The sequence below is a fragment of the Myripristis murdjan genome, chromosome 12, assembly GCF_902150065.1.
Source record: "Myripristis murdjan chromosome 12, fMyrMur1.1, whole genome shotgun sequence".
NCBI lineage: Eukaryota > Metazoa > Chordata > Actinopteri > Holocentriformes > Holocentridae > Myripristis > Myripristis murdjan.
The window spans coordinates 9,061,686-9,077,301 of record NC_043991.1 but is presented as its reverse complement, the minus strand read 5'-3'; the positions used below and the strand labels follow the sequence as shown (position 1 = coordinate 9,077,301).

Genomic DNA, 15,616 nt, shown 5'->3' with positions numbered 1-15,616 from the left:
CTTCCAAGGTGGAGGGACGTAATGTTTCAGAGTGTGTCCTCGCTTTACAACAGATGTATAATCCCCATTCCTAGGGATGAGAAAATAATTTGTCTGATAGGCCCTAAAAAATATATATAATTTTAGGAAAACCATTAACTAAAGGACAGCTCAAGAACACTGGAGGTAGAGTGGTCGTCTAGTAATTGGAGGATTCAAGATTCAAGATTCAAGATTTATTCGTCACATGCATGAATGTACAGGTACAGCAGCAGTGAAATGTAATTGCAACAACTCCAGCACTGTGCAAGTAAAAAAAAAAAAAAAAAAAAATTATATATATATATAATAATAATAATAAAACAATAATAATAATAATAATAATAATAATAATAATAATATAACAATAATAATAATAATAAATAAATAAATAAAATAAAATAAAAATAAAGATAAAATAGAAAGAATATATGACATTCCTATATACAATGAACAACCTGTATACAATATACAACAATTCCTGGGTATATATGTATATGTGTATATGTGTGTATATGTGTATATGTGTGTGTGTGTATAAATGCAATCCGTTTGCTTAAGAGTGTGACTAACCAATAACGTGACGGTGGTCTCCTCTCCCTGCCCCGGCAGCGCCCGGTATGGCCACTGGCACAAGAATAAGACACCTGGAGAGTACCGCACTGGGCCGCGCGTCATGGTCTTCATTATCGGGGGCGTGTCCTTCAGCGAGATGCGCTGCGCTTATGAGGTCACACAGGCCAATGGGAAGTGGGAAGCCATCATTGGTGAGTGTTTTGCAACGGGGGGCGCCACTGAGCGCAGGCAGAAAGAGCAAGAGGGCGGGGAGGGGAGGAGGGAGAGGCATTTAGGGACCCGACCAACAGGAAGTGAGGTTGACTGGACAGTCCAACACCAGGCAGAGGCAGTGAAGTAGAGATAGGCATACTGTGCAAAACAATAATTAATAATTGAATAAATAACAATCTGCTCAGACATTTAATCTTGTATCAGAAATGTATTTCTCTTAAAGAAAGTGGAGTGAGAAGCAAGTGGAGAGAGCATTGATAATTTCAGGTTAATATTGCTCTTTTTTCCCCAAGAAAATTCTTCAAATCAGTTGAGATGCACTGGGAAATATGTTGTTGGTGGATAATTTCACTTTCTCTCAGAAAAGTAAGGTTTTAAGACTAAATAGACGATTAAATGACTTTTTTATAAAGATAATTATTTGGATTAGTTGGATTTGATATCGTTGTAAGGTTTGCATTTGTTTTTGTCTGGTTTGAGAGACTGAATGAGGGACTGACTGACTGACAGATCTGAATATTAACCTACTGTGCAAAAATTCTGTTTTCACTGACTTGTGGTCAGCATGCAAGGACATGACAGAATGGTATCTCTGTGGTTAAAAAAAAAAAAAAAAAAAAATCTCCTCAGTGTTAACTAGAGTGAATAAAGGATGACAAATCAAGACTAATTTCTGGAAAAGACCCTTGATCAAACCTACATAGATACTGTTTATGCACAGGGTGGCACCACAATTTGATTTGGACTTCGATACACCCAGATCATGAACCACATTCAATAAAGAGTTTAGTTCACATTGAAGCAGCTGAGGCTCACTGTGTTTGTGAAATGTTATGTAACCTATGTGGGGAAGTGCAGCTACAGACAGAGCAGAAAATAATCGCCGCGACCTGTCTATTGTGTGTAATGTGTTATGTAAAAATAGCCATTTTTGTCGTGCCCCCTGGGCAGCCTGTTTCTTCTCTGTCTTCAGCCTAGCCAGCCAGCCTGTGTTACAAATGGGAAACAGTTTGTCATGTTAGTTTTATTTTTTTTTTTTTTTGTGCTTTGCTTCCGCTTGAAACCTGTTGTCTTTAAAAAAAAAAAAAAAACTGTTGTCTTTAAATTGCAGCCACGCGATGTCTTTTTCTGTGTCTGTGCGTCCCAGTTCTGTGTCTGTGTGACCCTGTGAGCGTGCGAACAACCAGTGGACGAGTGTGTCTCTGTGTGTTTGTGTGGTGTGTGTGTGTGTGTGTGTGTGCAGCAGGGTGGCTGTGGTTGGCTTGTCTTAATCTTTTTTTTTCATGATGCCAGAGAGGTGGAGGAAGAGAGAGAGAGTGCAAGAGAGAGAGAGAGAGAGAGAGAGAGAGAGAGAGAGAGAGAGAGAGAGAGAGTGGAGAAGGGGCGTTGCATGTGCTGAGAAATGAGTGGTGAAGCCGCCTCTGTTCCTCCACAGGTTCCACCCACACGCTCACCCCCACCAAATTCTTAACGGACCTGCAGCACCCCGACTTCCGAGAGTCCACTAGGGTGTCCTTTGAGGACCCAGACCCCTCAGACGAGTGAGACAGAGAGAGATTGGGAGGGAGGGAGAGAGAAATCACACTGAAAAAAGTAAAGGCAGCCGCACAAAGAAGCCCTTTCTGAACCTTCACAGCACAAGGGCTTTCTTCTCGTTCCTTCTTCTTATAACACTCAGTACTGTTTTATGTAACTCCACCCCCCCCCCCTCTCTTACCTTCAGGGATGGGCAGCCTTTCCTCACTGCATGGACCCCTCCCTCAGGTTACACCCCCCACAGGCCAGTCTGATTTTTTGACTTGAGATCCCCAGTCTGAGCCTGTAGGGAGTGAAGCCTGTGCAGACGAGCGGCCATGCCTCAGGGGGTCGTGACCCCATCCCTGCTGCCTCCTCCTCCCATCATCTCAGCTGGGTGGATTAAATCGCCCCTCGATGCCCAGCCAAGGGCCCTTTGAGCTTGTAACGCACTCAACTCCCGCTCCCAAAAAAAAAAATCCATCTCGTTTGGTGCAGATTTAATCTACCCCCGAGATCCATCTTTATTAGTTTTTACTGTCTGAATTCTTTTTTGTAATTAACCCTTCCCAGAGACAATCACCTTGATTTTTTTTTAATGGTTTCTTTCAGGGTAGGTCCTTGAGTTGATGTTGGATTTCAAAGAAGGACTCTCTCTTGTTTTTTCCTTCTTTTTTTAAATTCTTTTATTTTTTTTTTTTATCGCTCCTAGTCCTTACTGACGTCCTCCCTTTCTGCTCCACGTCACTCTCTCTCAGCCATCACATGCTCACATGGCTCACGGCTCATCTGCAGAGAGCACCGATTATTAGCAACAGATTTATTATCTCTGGATTTTATCGGGTGGTGATACACTCGGCAACGGCGAGAAACAAAAATGCGGCGGCACTGCTCTCATTGAAGTCGCTCCAAGTGTCGCCCTTTGTATCACTGCCTGTAGCGATGGCTGCTGCCTCTCTGCGGACACCGAGTCTGGCGATGTAGCAATGTTCGTCCAGATATGCTTTAGCAATTAGAAGAAAAAAAAAAAAAAAAAAAAGATGCCACACATCTCAAACAGCTGCCACTAAATCTCCGCCCTCACTCTCTTCCCCCTCATGTTGGAGAAGCTCCATTTATTCCTTAGCTCATCTTTACATCTTCCTCAGTCAGTATCAGACCAAAGGTTTCAGTATGTTGGGGCAGGACCAAAAAAAAAAAAAAAAGAAGAAGCAGTCCAAAAATGTATTTGCTGAAAAAATTATCCATGACCACTTGATCGCCTGATTCTTTGATTTAACACTCTTTTTGCCATTTGCTAGTTGGATTTTCCACCCTTCAAAATGTGATTTCCACAATATAATGTGCTAGTTGGCAAGGGCATCCATCTCATTCTCAGCTGACCTGCTAAAGCTATATCGTCTATGAACCAACATTTGATTTTTATGGTTTTGTCCGATTTTTTCTCAGTAAGCAACTCTCACCATAAGCAGTATGGACGCTCCCCCACATACTGCCACATTCAACACTTCCCGAACAGAATGGCCATTACTTACTAAAACAAGTGTTTGTTTTTTCTTTTTTTTTTTTTTTTTTCTGCTATTTTGGCCTCAGCCTGCTCATGTCCAGTATTTTGGGTTGCGCTGGGAGATCCATGTCACTGTGTTGTGTTTCTGGGCCCGAAGCGGCCCACAAAGCTGTGTGTTTGGGACGGGCAGGGGGACAGGAGAGAACTAGGCCAGGCCAGTCCGAAGTTGACTTCTGTGACCAGTGCTCTCACCCACACCGAACCCCACCCGCCTTCCTCCACACCACGACCCCCTTCCTCCCCCCCCGCATCACCATAGTGGCCCAACTTGAGATGGACTCGCCTTTTTCTCTTCTGTGCCTGTGCCGCGAACCTCTCGCATGTCCTGTTCAAGGCTCAAGTTCTCTTTTACGCAAAAACATTTCAGTGGAGAAGTAAAAGCAGCAGCTCGGGTAAGCCAAATTGGAGCAAACATGCAGCTTTGCAACAGAAACAAACCAATGAAGGTGATGAACTAATGTTAATAATGTTGAACAGGCGCGGGGGGAGTAAATCAAAACTTTGGTCTGTCTTTTTGACGTCCTCGGGGTTTTGGTTTGTTGAAGATGGGAGGTAAGCCATCTTTAGATTTCACAAAGGAAAAAACAAAAAAACAAACGAGCCTGACAGATTTTTGGTTTACTCCGATCCAGCACCGTTCAAGTTGTTACAGTGTCTGAAATGTGTCTTCAGCTGTCAAATCAGTCTCAGCTCATCCATGTCTTATCAGGGTTATCAATTTTTGCATTTTTTCATTCATATTTACAGTAGATTATAGACTTAAAATCGGGGGTTTTGGGACTTCATGACCTGCACTGAAGTCGGGTATATCTGCTTTTGTCTTTTTTGCAGCGTCCATTGTTTTGAGCAGTATTTTTCAGCCGCCTGCATGCTCTTTGATTAGCAGGGACTTGAGGGTCACATGCACATTTGCCAACACCTGATTTTGCTGTGCTGTGGTAGAGGTTTGATGTCGCAGGATTTCCACTACCGCCTCCAGCTCACAGAATCCTGACGGTTTTGTTGGCGTCGTCACCGATCACCGATCCGTGTGCTTCCATATGTCACCGTGTTCAGCTGCATGTAACTTAACTCGGCTTTGTCAATCTCTAGCAGCCTGTATGTGTAAGTGTACGATTAGGAGAGGATTAGTTTCCAAATCCTTTGACACATGATCCATTTTTTTTTTTTTTCTTTTTTCAAGCGCTGGCTATCGATTATGATTTCTCGACTTTGGTTGCTCAATGTTTCTATCTTTTACTTTTCCGCATTATGTGAGACTGCTCTCATTATAGGCATTCATAGCAAGAGCTGAAAACACATTTTCCTCTGATGCATTGTGCACACGGGCAGATCTAACGCTGTGCATGTTTGTGTGTATGTGTGTGTGTGTGTGTGTTTTTGTCCGTGTGTGTGTGTGTGTGTGTGTGCTCTCCAGGATCGACCCACATCTTCACCCCCACCAGTCTCCTGGAACAGCTCAAGGCCATGAACAAACCAGACGAGGAAGTGACAAGCTAAAATCTTCCAATCGCATCTCTCCCCTCTCCTCTTAACCCCGCCCCCTGTGCCCCCTCCCCCCTCCTCCCCCAAACCCTACAGTAATTGTGTATGCATCTTGCTCGAGAAGACTTAAAAAAAAAAAAAACATTAAAAAAAAAAAACAACAAAAAAAAAACACATCTTAGATGAAAAAAATATATATGTTGTAACAAAGAATAAAATCATTGCAAGTATTCTCATGTTTTACAATGGATGCAACTAAATAAACTTATTTAAAAAGGTTTAAATATCAACAAAAGGCCATTTAAAAACTGAAAAGTACCAAATGTAATATTGTATGCTATGAAACCTGCTAGAATGTGTAAAAGGTAGAGATTTTCTCTGTTTGTTCCTTTGGTTTATGTTCTCGGTGTGAATTTTAATGGTAGTAGGCGGAGGAGGGATGTGTATTTATGGAAGGGGTTGATGTAGTAAACATCACATCACCGTCAACATGCAATATATTTCATTAAAGGACTAATAGAGGAGCGTCTTATTCGAGGTGTTTGTGATCAGTAGCATGCTTGGACTCGTGTGGACTGTTACTGTGTATGTATTCGGTGTGGATGTTCTGGGAATGGGCAGAAGTGGCACGGCTTTACTAGGAGGTAGTGCAAAAACACATCTGTGTGACGGCAGCTCGACTGAGAGAACAGCTCTGTTAACAAATAAAAAAAAAAAGAAAAAAGAAAAAAAAAAGGATCATCCCTCCTCCGCCTGCAAGACTGGAAGTATTTACTCGCCACAAACTTTTTCCTTTCTCTGGAGAAACTTCACGTTTTAGTGTCAAAAGGCCATTGCTTGCAGATATTTAAAGAATAATCTTAAAAGGGCCAATTGTATTTCAGTATTGTATCCTGTCAGATTAAGTCTTATCATTGGTTAGTAACGATGTTTAATCGGGCCATGCACTGAGTAGTGTTGTGTATAATGCCATATGTTGCTGTTTTAGCGTCTCATTGTTGACTGGTGATATTTCTGACTGTGAAGTAGTGAAACATTTCCTTTAAAAATGCCAATGTGAAGCCACTGTGTTTGTGATGTTTTAGCTGTAGCTGTTAGTGGTCAACTGGGAAAAAAGAACTAATATCTATATTTTCTTTGTCTGTCTGATAGTTTCCCTCCTCTGGTGCAATGTAAAATCCTCCAATGGTGAATGGCTTTGCAAAGACTTTTAACCCCCCCGTTTTCGAGGTTTATTTCTTCTCTCTTTCCCTCTTCCCCGGCCAAACGAGTTGTATATTGCACTATGCGTTTTCTGTGATGCAAACGCTTGATTTTGTGTTTATTTTTTCTATTATCATTTGCTGTTGTATAGGGTTCACTCTGTCGACTCAATTGATTTATATCAAAGTTATTTATCAGAAAGAAAAAAATATTAATAAATGAAACATTAGTCTGTCCTAAACCTGTTTAACTTATTGGGATTCTATGTTTGCGAGTGTTGAAGCACAAACAATACTTCCATGTGTACCTATGTACTAAGGCTGTCTAATAAATTGGCTTCCATTACAAGACAACAGACTCAACTCCTTCCTCCTTCCTTCACCTCTCTGACCTTACAGTGCATTTTGCTTTAGTTGCTTGAATAAAACTAAAAGAGAAAGACAATAAAACAACTTTCATGTGGCTCCCAACGGAGAACAGCGATGATTTCCAACAAAATATTTTATGTAGACATACAGTATTAAATAATCAGCAATGGTACAAAAGTACAAAAGAAAAAAAAAATCAATGCAACACAACAGAACTCATTTTGACATTTCTACTTGTACAATTGTTAAAAAATACTCTTGCTATATAAAAAGCTTATTTCTCTGCTCCCTTTAGTTTACACCACCCATGTTAAAAAGTAAAATCAGAAAAGGCATTAGAAGCTGTTCATGTAGCTTTGTACCTCAGGCTTGTGAAAGAACGCCGAACAAAATTTCGTTCTAAAATGATGGCCGCCATTTGTGAAAAGCGACACCACATACGAAATTAAAACAATTTAACATATTTCATAAGGGTAATCGGGTACAAGTTAAGTCCTTCATGACATCTTAGACACAGGGAGTGAAGGTTGTGAATATTTACAAGAGAAATATACAACGGTTTAGAGGCACCTCACTTCCAGTTGAAACAAAACTGCTAATCTAAACAGGTGCTATGGAGGAGTGCATTTCATTTACAGAGTACCAAAAAAAAACCCACTAAAATAACACTGAAACAGTAAATTCATATTTTTGCTTTAACAAACAACAAGATAAAAAAACAACAACAATCATAAACAACTTAATCAATAAATTACAGTTAAAAATAATGATGAGGTGCATCACTACAGGCTCACCTCTTGAAGACAGAATAGCAGCGACTCATTTCCTTCCTCCGCCTGTTCTCATTGGTTTGAAAATCAGGGATAAGATCGACAACATTTTCAACAAAACAGATCTACAGTACTATATAATGTTTAAAAAAAAAAAAATCAGGCTGTTTTGCAGAATACACCGGTGTATTTTTTTTTTTTTAAAGTACACCTGAGACAGAATTTTGTCAATCAAACTACAGTATGAACTTGAACATCTCTTAACAGTCCACAAAGCTTTTAATCACTCTGTCTCTCACATAGTCAGAATTTGGTGTTTTGTACAGTATCGTCTGTGCGCCGTGGCTTTGCTCTCTGCTGATTGCTGGTTAGAGGTTGACGATCTGAAAACTCCACCGCTGATTTGGCAAAAAAGCAGCGGGGTTTTCCAAGAGGCGACTGTGACGTGTGAGGCTAGTGGGTGCAGGACTGAGACAGCGACTCCTGGTGGTGCAGTCCGGTCGCCAGAGAGCGGGCCATGCGTCTGGACGTGTGCTTCATGTCTCTAGCTGCCTTGATGGCCCGCCTCAGGGAGCTGTTCAGGGAGCGCCGCTCGTCAGCCGACAGGGAGCGGCCCGGGTGATCCCTCGCCTCCTCACGACCTCTGACCCCCGAGGACGCGCCCACACCAGACACGTAGAGGGGTTGTGGGTAGGAGTCGAGCTTCATCACAGGACCGGGGTAGAGCCTGAAAAGAGAAGGCGGATCGTCTGTGTGCGGACTCTTTCCTGTTTATGTTCCCCTTGTACTGCACCTGTACACAGCATCTATTGCATGAGAATGACTGTCCCTAAAATTTACTTTCAACTATCTAATCAAATTGATGGCATCTTGAGATTTGATTGGCAGCAGATTGACAGTTTGTAGCTCTTAAAAAAAACTAAACAGACCAAAAAATAAAACGAAACAAAAAAAAAAAACAATTTCTAAGAGATTTATCATAAAGATTGTGATTGTTAAGGAACATTTCTCTCAAACTACAAAAAAGAAAAAAGCTCCTAAGAAACAATGGAGGAGAAATCCTTTAATTTCTTAGTGATTTATCCTATAGATTGTGATTAGAAAACATTTCACTCAAAATACCAAAAAAGGGCTGTGTATTATGCTGGCTATCCCTGTTTGGCTAACTTTTTTTTTTTTTTTTTTGTAAAGACCTGTTGCTTTTGAGTTTTTCACATATAAATTTTGGAGATTTTGAGCTTCACACCTAAATACTGATCCAGTTCCATTATATTGGGGTGAGGGGAGACAGACACACAGAACCTGTCTTGATGGATGGATAGATAAAAACTATCTGTTCTGTTCTTCGGGAACTGTTCCTTTAACTGTTTTGATTGCACATCAACTTAAGATCCTGAATGAAATTAGGTTTTTCACCCATATCACAGAGCTCAGCCAAACTTGAGTCCTCCATAAAAGTGTACGCTTGCTCGTACAATCTGTGTTCACAAATCATCGCTGACAAGAGTGCAAATGTCTCTGCAATGCGAAATTTCATTACGACTGGAGTGAGGTCGCGGATTGAAATTAACCTAATGGACACTTCATCATGTGCCTGGGGAGTGGGTGGCTTACTCACAGAAGTGATGGCGGGCACACTGGCACACACTGCACCAGCGGCACGTTGCCCAGCACAGCAGGGGCCGGCGCTGCCAAGTAACCGCCCCTCCCGCCTCTGTCGAGCGACTCGGTTGTTTGGCAGCTTCTGTGCGTGCCGGCTGCTTCTCTCTCTGTCCTACGCGCTGTGAATCAGAGAGGCGGGTCAAGGCGGCCGCCACCACAGCCAATAATACTCATTTCACTTAACAGAATCAGAGTTGGATTATTTACTGAGTGCACAGGAATTTGCCCTGGTTGATATCGTTGTAAAGGAACACTGAAAACTAACAGCACATGAACACACACACACACGGGATCGGATCATATATGCAGTGGACAATGAACTGTATATATCACTAGAAAACACAGCCCACGTTAAATTCTATATTATGCAGCAGTGTGCATCTGTGCAGAGTGACACAGAACAACATACATGACGTGGTCGCTAACCTGGCTCAGTTTGTGTACTCCTGTGCAGCTCTGGACGCCCACAAAGCGGACAGTGGTGACAGTGAGAGGACGTGTGCGTTGGCTCATTGTCGCCACCCACTGGCCCTGATCATGAAAGGCAGACAAGAGGCAAGGCTGATATGAGGCGAGCTGCTCAGCAATTCAAGCAAGTCTGAATAGTGGAAGTGCAACACTGGTTTCAAAACAAGATAAAACCTAACTTTAAACAAGTGTCTCACAAAACCCCTTGACAAAGACACTGTGGCCAAAAAAGGAAAGCAACGAGTTTCAGGTGGTAACATTAAAAAAGGTAAAAAAAAAAAACAAAAAACAAAAAACATACAATTATAAAAAGTGACCAAACATGAATAAAAACAGAACAAAATGCAATATTTCCCTCTGAACGAAAGCAGTTTTCTTACGTGCAGAGTGTGCACGGTGACGTGAGGAACACTGCTGGCAAACAGGGACTTGACTTCCTCTCCTGTCAGGTGCACCTGCTGCTTCAGACAGACCTACAGACGGGCTGGGTCGCTGCCCTGCAACAGACACACACACACAGATGAGAAGCTGAGTGGAAAAATAAACAAACACATAAATAAATTTAAAAAATAACACAGCAATAACACAAAGCTAATCTGTTTTGTATTTCTGTTGGTCTGCCACGATATGAGCTATGTCAGCTTTTACATGTTCATGTGAATCTTCATTAAAAGATGGTAAAATGGCAACATTAACTGTAACTGTAATAACTGTAAATGTAACATTAACTGTATGTCATAAGAATTCAGATGGCCCTTCCTGTGCCAGCAGCAGGATGACACACTTCATTTTCTGAGATTATTTCAGGTTGTATGGGCAAGGGAACAATTCTTGTATATGAGCAATACAAGGAAGCAATATTAATATGTTTTTGTCAATTTGGGAAATCTACTTGCTCTGTATCTGTTTGATATAAGAGCGGGCCGCCACAATAACTTTCATACGGGAAGAGACTGCATTACAATGAAATAAACTACAGTCTGCCAAATTTGGCAAATGTTTTCCAACACATAACTCCAATTTAATTTAGAGGGTAATCACATACTTTTTTTTTTTTACTTTAAAGATTGATATTCTTACTGGTGCGTGCTGTTCTGCTATGGACAGCATCTGGACGACTGCAGAAGTTTTCTGGAGCTCCAGGGGATGCAGGGATACGTCTGGAGAGCCGAGGTTGGCGTGTGGACTGATCATGCTCTGAATCTGTGGCTGAACACGACACACAAAATTGTGTTACTTGACATGCTGCAACCACAGATATATCATTATGTATTGTTAAGATCATACGCTCTTTTAGGTTAAATATATGTGTAAGTGTGACAGCTTGCAACTGCATATGTGAAATCTGTCGAGGTGATGTTCAAGTGTGTTGTTACCGGGCAAACATTCAAATGGACTTACTGACGTCCAGCCCTGGTCTCTGTCTGGGTGCTGAGGCTGATCTCCTCCTGGCTGCTGGTCTTGGAGCACATTCCCCATCCAGCTCATCAACTATCCTCCTCTCACCACTTCCACCTCTAGTGCTGCCCCTCCGTCTCTGCCCAGACCTGAGCAAACACAGAAGATGAAATTAACCACAGGCAGATATCTAGTAATGTGCACAGTCTTACAAATGCAAAACACTGTTTAGCTCATGTATGCAGATGTAGCCAATGTGAAAATTCAACATAACTATTGCTAAACTGTCCATCTGGAAAGACATAGTGTGGATAATTTTTGTGTGTTTGCTTGTTTTTTTAAAAGACTTGAAACAGCACGAGGAAAGCACAGTAACCTGGCAACTGGTCATTTCAGGGAAACCAGTTCTGTGTTTTTTTCTTGTTTATAAAATTGTACAAATGAATAGGCTGCAGAGGAAACTGCAGCACTGATGTAGGACAGATGCATGATGACTCCCTGTTGACAGTGAAAGATAAATACCAACCTGATGTGAGGAGTTGAGGTGTTGTGGTATGTGTGCTCTGCTTGTGTTGAGGGGGCTGCTCTGACAGGACTGAGAGGCGTTGCCTTCCTCAGACTGCTTTCTAGTCTCTCCTTTAGTCTGGTCACCTCCGCTTGCAGGTTCTGGATAGCTTCACTAAAACACACACAAACACAAATATAAGATAAATAGAGATGGTCAGTGTCACATTAAAATCTTTTTTAATCTAACACACATGCTTGTTTTAGTCTATTATCAAAACAAGTATGAACGTTCTGCTTAGAGCATTTCAACAAACCACAGGTCACACAGCAGAATTAGCTGCCAGGTCCACAAACTACAACTTCTAAGTGTTGCACTGCAAAAACACTTGGGCGAGCAATTTGCCCAGTGACTTATAACATCCAGACATGTGTCAGACCAAACGTACACCCACTCTTTGAGAAGTAATCCGTATTAATATTCAGATCTGGCTCATGCAAAATCACACCATGCTTGAAACAAGACAGAGTACCTCCTAATACGCAAGAGCATTCACTAGCAGCCGTTTCTGCAATAAAATACATAGAGGAGAATACGACAATGTCAACATTAAAGATAGTTCTGCATATCACGAAATCTGATGAAGTACAATTTTATAAACTAGTCATTAAAAAGAGGAATTAAAATGTTTATTCAGATTCTAGATATGTCTTCTGAAATTTTTATCTTCATCCAATGGAAATCGTTGTTTTGAGATACTGACACAGACACAGGTTTTTCAGCCAGGTTTGACACAGACCAGCTATAGGAAGTGCGCTCTCAGTTGTGACGGTGTGTTTGCTGGAACATTCTGCCCTCACACTGTAACGCAGCAGCAGCAAGCAGCTCGTTCACCCCCTAGTCCCAGCCTACGGTCTCTGCAGGGAGACATAAACTTGGCCTTGTTTGCACACTATCGCCATGGCAACTGCTGCTAGAGGCACTCACTTGCGACTGGCCACCTGACTGGAACTCAGAGCTCCGAGAAGATCGCTATGGTGATACCGGGCAGAGGGGGAGGGGCTTGGGTCGAAGCTGCCCTCTGAGCCGGTGGAGCTGGTGTATTGGTCACTCTGTGCTTCTTCCTCCTCTGACACAGTGTGGGCTGAGGAAGACAGCGAGTCCGATACTTGGTGAAAGGGCACACTAACAAGCTAAAGGTCATGGATCAAAAAAATTAAAAAACAAAACAAACAAAAAGAAAAAAAAACAAAGAAAGATACAGACCATATTTTCTTATGGTACCACTACCACAGGCGTAAAGGCCATGGCGTTATAATAAACATTTGTATGACATTGGTAATAATTCATCCAAATGACTTGAGCATATATGAACGTCTAGACTTTCACACACAGTCCAGATTAAAACTCTCACACTCTACAAAAATACAATGTTCCACACGTCTGATTATTACACACTGGTACCAGTAAGTAAAACACCAACTGTTAACTCACTGTGGTTACTGTCCAGCCCAAACTCACTCGTCCCACTGTCAGCCCTGGCTTGGGGGGAGGGACTGGCCCAGTGCTGTGGAGAGCTGGAGGCTGAGGGGCCTCTCCGCTGCCCCCTTCTGGCTCTCAGTGGTTCTCCCTGCGTCTGGCAGGAGGTGATGAGCTGTGAGCCACCGTTGTGGTCAGAACGTGTGCGTCTGTGTTTTGATGAGGAGGGGGGGAGGGCTGGTCCTGAGACTGGGTCTGTCTGAGGTTTCCCTTGGTTTCCTTCCTGAGAGAGTGATACACTGCTGCAGTGCAACATGGAAGAGACAGAAAACATACCGGCAAGATTAAAAATGGGAGGAAAGAGGCTGTCCCACTTTGATAGACATGGCAGCACGACAGAGAGAGGGGCAAGGGATTTTTTATAGAGGTGTGTGGAATCAGAGTTCAGCTCACTGTGTCCCTCTATGGACGGGGGATGTGACATGAGGTAAGATTTACAGTGCAGTACATTTCAGCAGAGAGGGAGTTGAATAACAGCTTCTCACTTTGTTGACGCCATCTGGTGGAGGGAGCCTGGAACTGCAGCAGGAGTCACACGGCTGCTCTCTGAGCCGACAAAACCACTGTCTGTCTCTGGTGAGATGATTCCATCCTGATAAATAAATCACAGAGGAGTCTTTATGCAATATCTATGGCAACAATACTGCTACTTCTACTACTACTACTACTACTACTAATAATAATAATTATGTTATATATACAGTATGAGTACACAGCATATCTCAAAAACAGAGTTACACATATATCAATTAACTGCAGAAAATTTAATGGAATAAAAACAAAGCACAGAAAACTAAAACCAGGAAAAATAACACTAAACAAAAAAAAAAAAAAAGAAAAAGAAAAGGCCAAGAATTATATACTTTAAAAAGGTGCGTTTTAAGATGTGTTTTGAAAGAGGCCACTGAGTTTGTCTTCCTCCTATTTTTATGCAGAGTATTCCAAAGGGAAGGGGCCCTAATAGTAAAAGCTTGATCCCCAAGGGGCTACAGTCTTGACCAAGGGGTGCCAGAAGGGCTTTGTCCCAGGATCTCAGGCTCTTTCTCTCACTGTTAAAAAAAAGTTTAAAAGATATGTAACGCAAGAGGGAGCAAGACCAAGCCATGCAGTAAAAGTTGTCAATAAAATCTAAAATTCTTAAAAAAATGGTAACAAGAGGCTACTGTGGCTACTGTGCTTTTTACAGTGCTAAAGGCCTTGTTGAATCAATAAAAACTGAATTCACACTTAGAGCATAAACTGTAACGGACCTGAGAAAGCGCTCTCTTGCTGCCAGGTTGCAGTCTGGAGCCCCTCCTCTCCGATGCTGCGCTCTCCCCAAGACTGGTCAGACTGCTGCTATGGGACTTTCCCACCTCAAACCTCTTGCTGCCACTGGGAATATGAGTGGGAAGGGCTGGGGACCGTCTGGAGGCTCTAGGAGACGGAGGATCTGACTTGCTGGTCTTCTGTTTGCCGGTTGAAACATGAGGAGAATCCTGATGGTCTGTTTTAGCTTCTCTGTCAACAGAAAAGTACAGAGAAATTAGTCCTGTGGAGCTGATGGAATTTGCTGGTGAATCACAAGAAGACATTGCTTTGTGCATGGTGTGTGTGTGTGTGCACATGCATATACACACACCTAACTAATACAGACATACTGAAGTATTCCTGTCATATGTTTGGCAATGTTCAGTATGGATTTTTTTAAGTAGTATGTTAAACAGGGTTATAAACATTCACCTTTTTTGGTGTTGAAGTCATACCTCAGTTTTTAGGCATTTCCCTACATTGCACCAAACCATTTTTCAAATAATATGGGGGTGCAAAAGATTTCACAGCATATAATCAAAATCAAAATATCAGAAGCTGACAGGTAAAATGTATTTAAAAACAGGTAAAACTGACTCAATTATTTGCAATATCAAGAACACAAATTCATTTTCAACAGAACATAATTAATTTTATGAGGATTTTAGTAGCCTAATATTACACGTTTTATACAGTGAGATTGTTCTTGGGGGTTTGACTGCCGGTGGAGTTCGTCACTTCTTGCTTTTCTTGAAGAGTTTGCAGAAGGAGGCGAAAAAGATCTTTTCTTGGTGGTTTGCTCGTGTTGCTCCGGTGTGTGTCTCGGTGATGCTTGTTCTTCATAGGAAGGCGTACCATTGAAGTTGTTTCGGATAATTTTTTGTTTGGATAGTACCCTCCCTCCATTGCCTGTTGTCTGTTCCGGCAGTTTCTCTTCATCGGAAGGCAGATAAGGAAAGAATTTTTGTAAAATTTCTCTCTTAGATTGTCCCTTCCCTCCATTGCCTAAACTGAAAACAAAAAAGTCAACATAAAGTAA

At 42.0% G+C, this 15,616-nt stretch overlaps 2 protein-coding genes across 6 annotated transcripts in view; one reads left to right on the top strand and one right to left on the bottom strand.

The window, feature by feature from the left end:
- stxbp1a (syntaxin binding protein 1a) overlaps nucleotides 1–6,927 on the top strand; it is a 38,604-nt gene extending 31,677 nt beyond the window's left edge. The window contains exons 18-20 of one of the 2 annotated variants that reach the window (XM_030065309.1): nucleotides 631–785; nucleotides 2,243–2,400; nucleotides 5,307–6,927. In XM_030065309.1, the coding sequence (XP_029921169.1) occupies nucleotides 631–785; nucleotides 2,243–2,352 (265 nt within the window). In that variant the 3' untranslated portion in view covers nucleotides 2,353–2,400; nucleotides 5,307–6,927. The remainder of the gene's footprint in view (nucleotides 1–630; nucleotides 786–2,242; nucleotides 2,401–5,306) is intronic. The other variant, XM_030065310.1, reaches the window with a different exon arrangement.
- Nucleotides 6,928–7,063: 136 nt separating this feature from the next.
- akna (AT-hook transcription factor) overlaps nucleotides 7,064–15,616 on the bottom strand; it is a 28,305-nt gene continuing 19,752 nt past the window's right edge. For all 4 annotated transcript variants that reach the window (XM_030065302.1, XM_030065303.1, XM_030065304.1 and 1 more), the window contains 11 exons: nucleotides 14,538–14,787; nucleotides 13,773–13,879; nucleotides 13,243–13,529; nucleotides 12,736–12,892; nucleotides 11,770–11,922; nucleotides 11,247–11,392; nucleotides 10,926–11,054; nucleotides 10,226–10,342; nucleotides 9,804–9,908; nucleotides 9,334–9,496; nucleotides 7,064–8,442 (listed from right to left, as the gene is read on the bottom strand). In XM_030065302.1, the coding sequence (XP_029921162.1) occupies nucleotides 8,169–8,442; nucleotides 9,334–9,496; nucleotides 9,804–9,908; nucleotides 10,226–10,342; nucleotides 10,926–11,054; nucleotides 11,247–11,392; nucleotides 11,770–11,922; nucleotides 12,736–12,892; nucleotides 13,243–13,529; nucleotides 13,773–13,879; nucleotides 14,538–14,787 (1,888 nt within the window). In that variant the 3' untranslated portion in view covers nucleotides 7,064–8,168. The remainder of the gene's footprint in view (nucleotides 8,443–9,333; nucleotides 9,497–9,803; nucleotides 9,909–10,225; nucleotides 10,343–10,925; nucleotides 11,055–11,246; nucleotides 11,393–11,769; nucleotides 11,923–12,735; nucleotides 12,893–13,242; nucleotides 13,530–13,772; nucleotides 13,880–14,537; nucleotides 14,788–15,616) is intronic.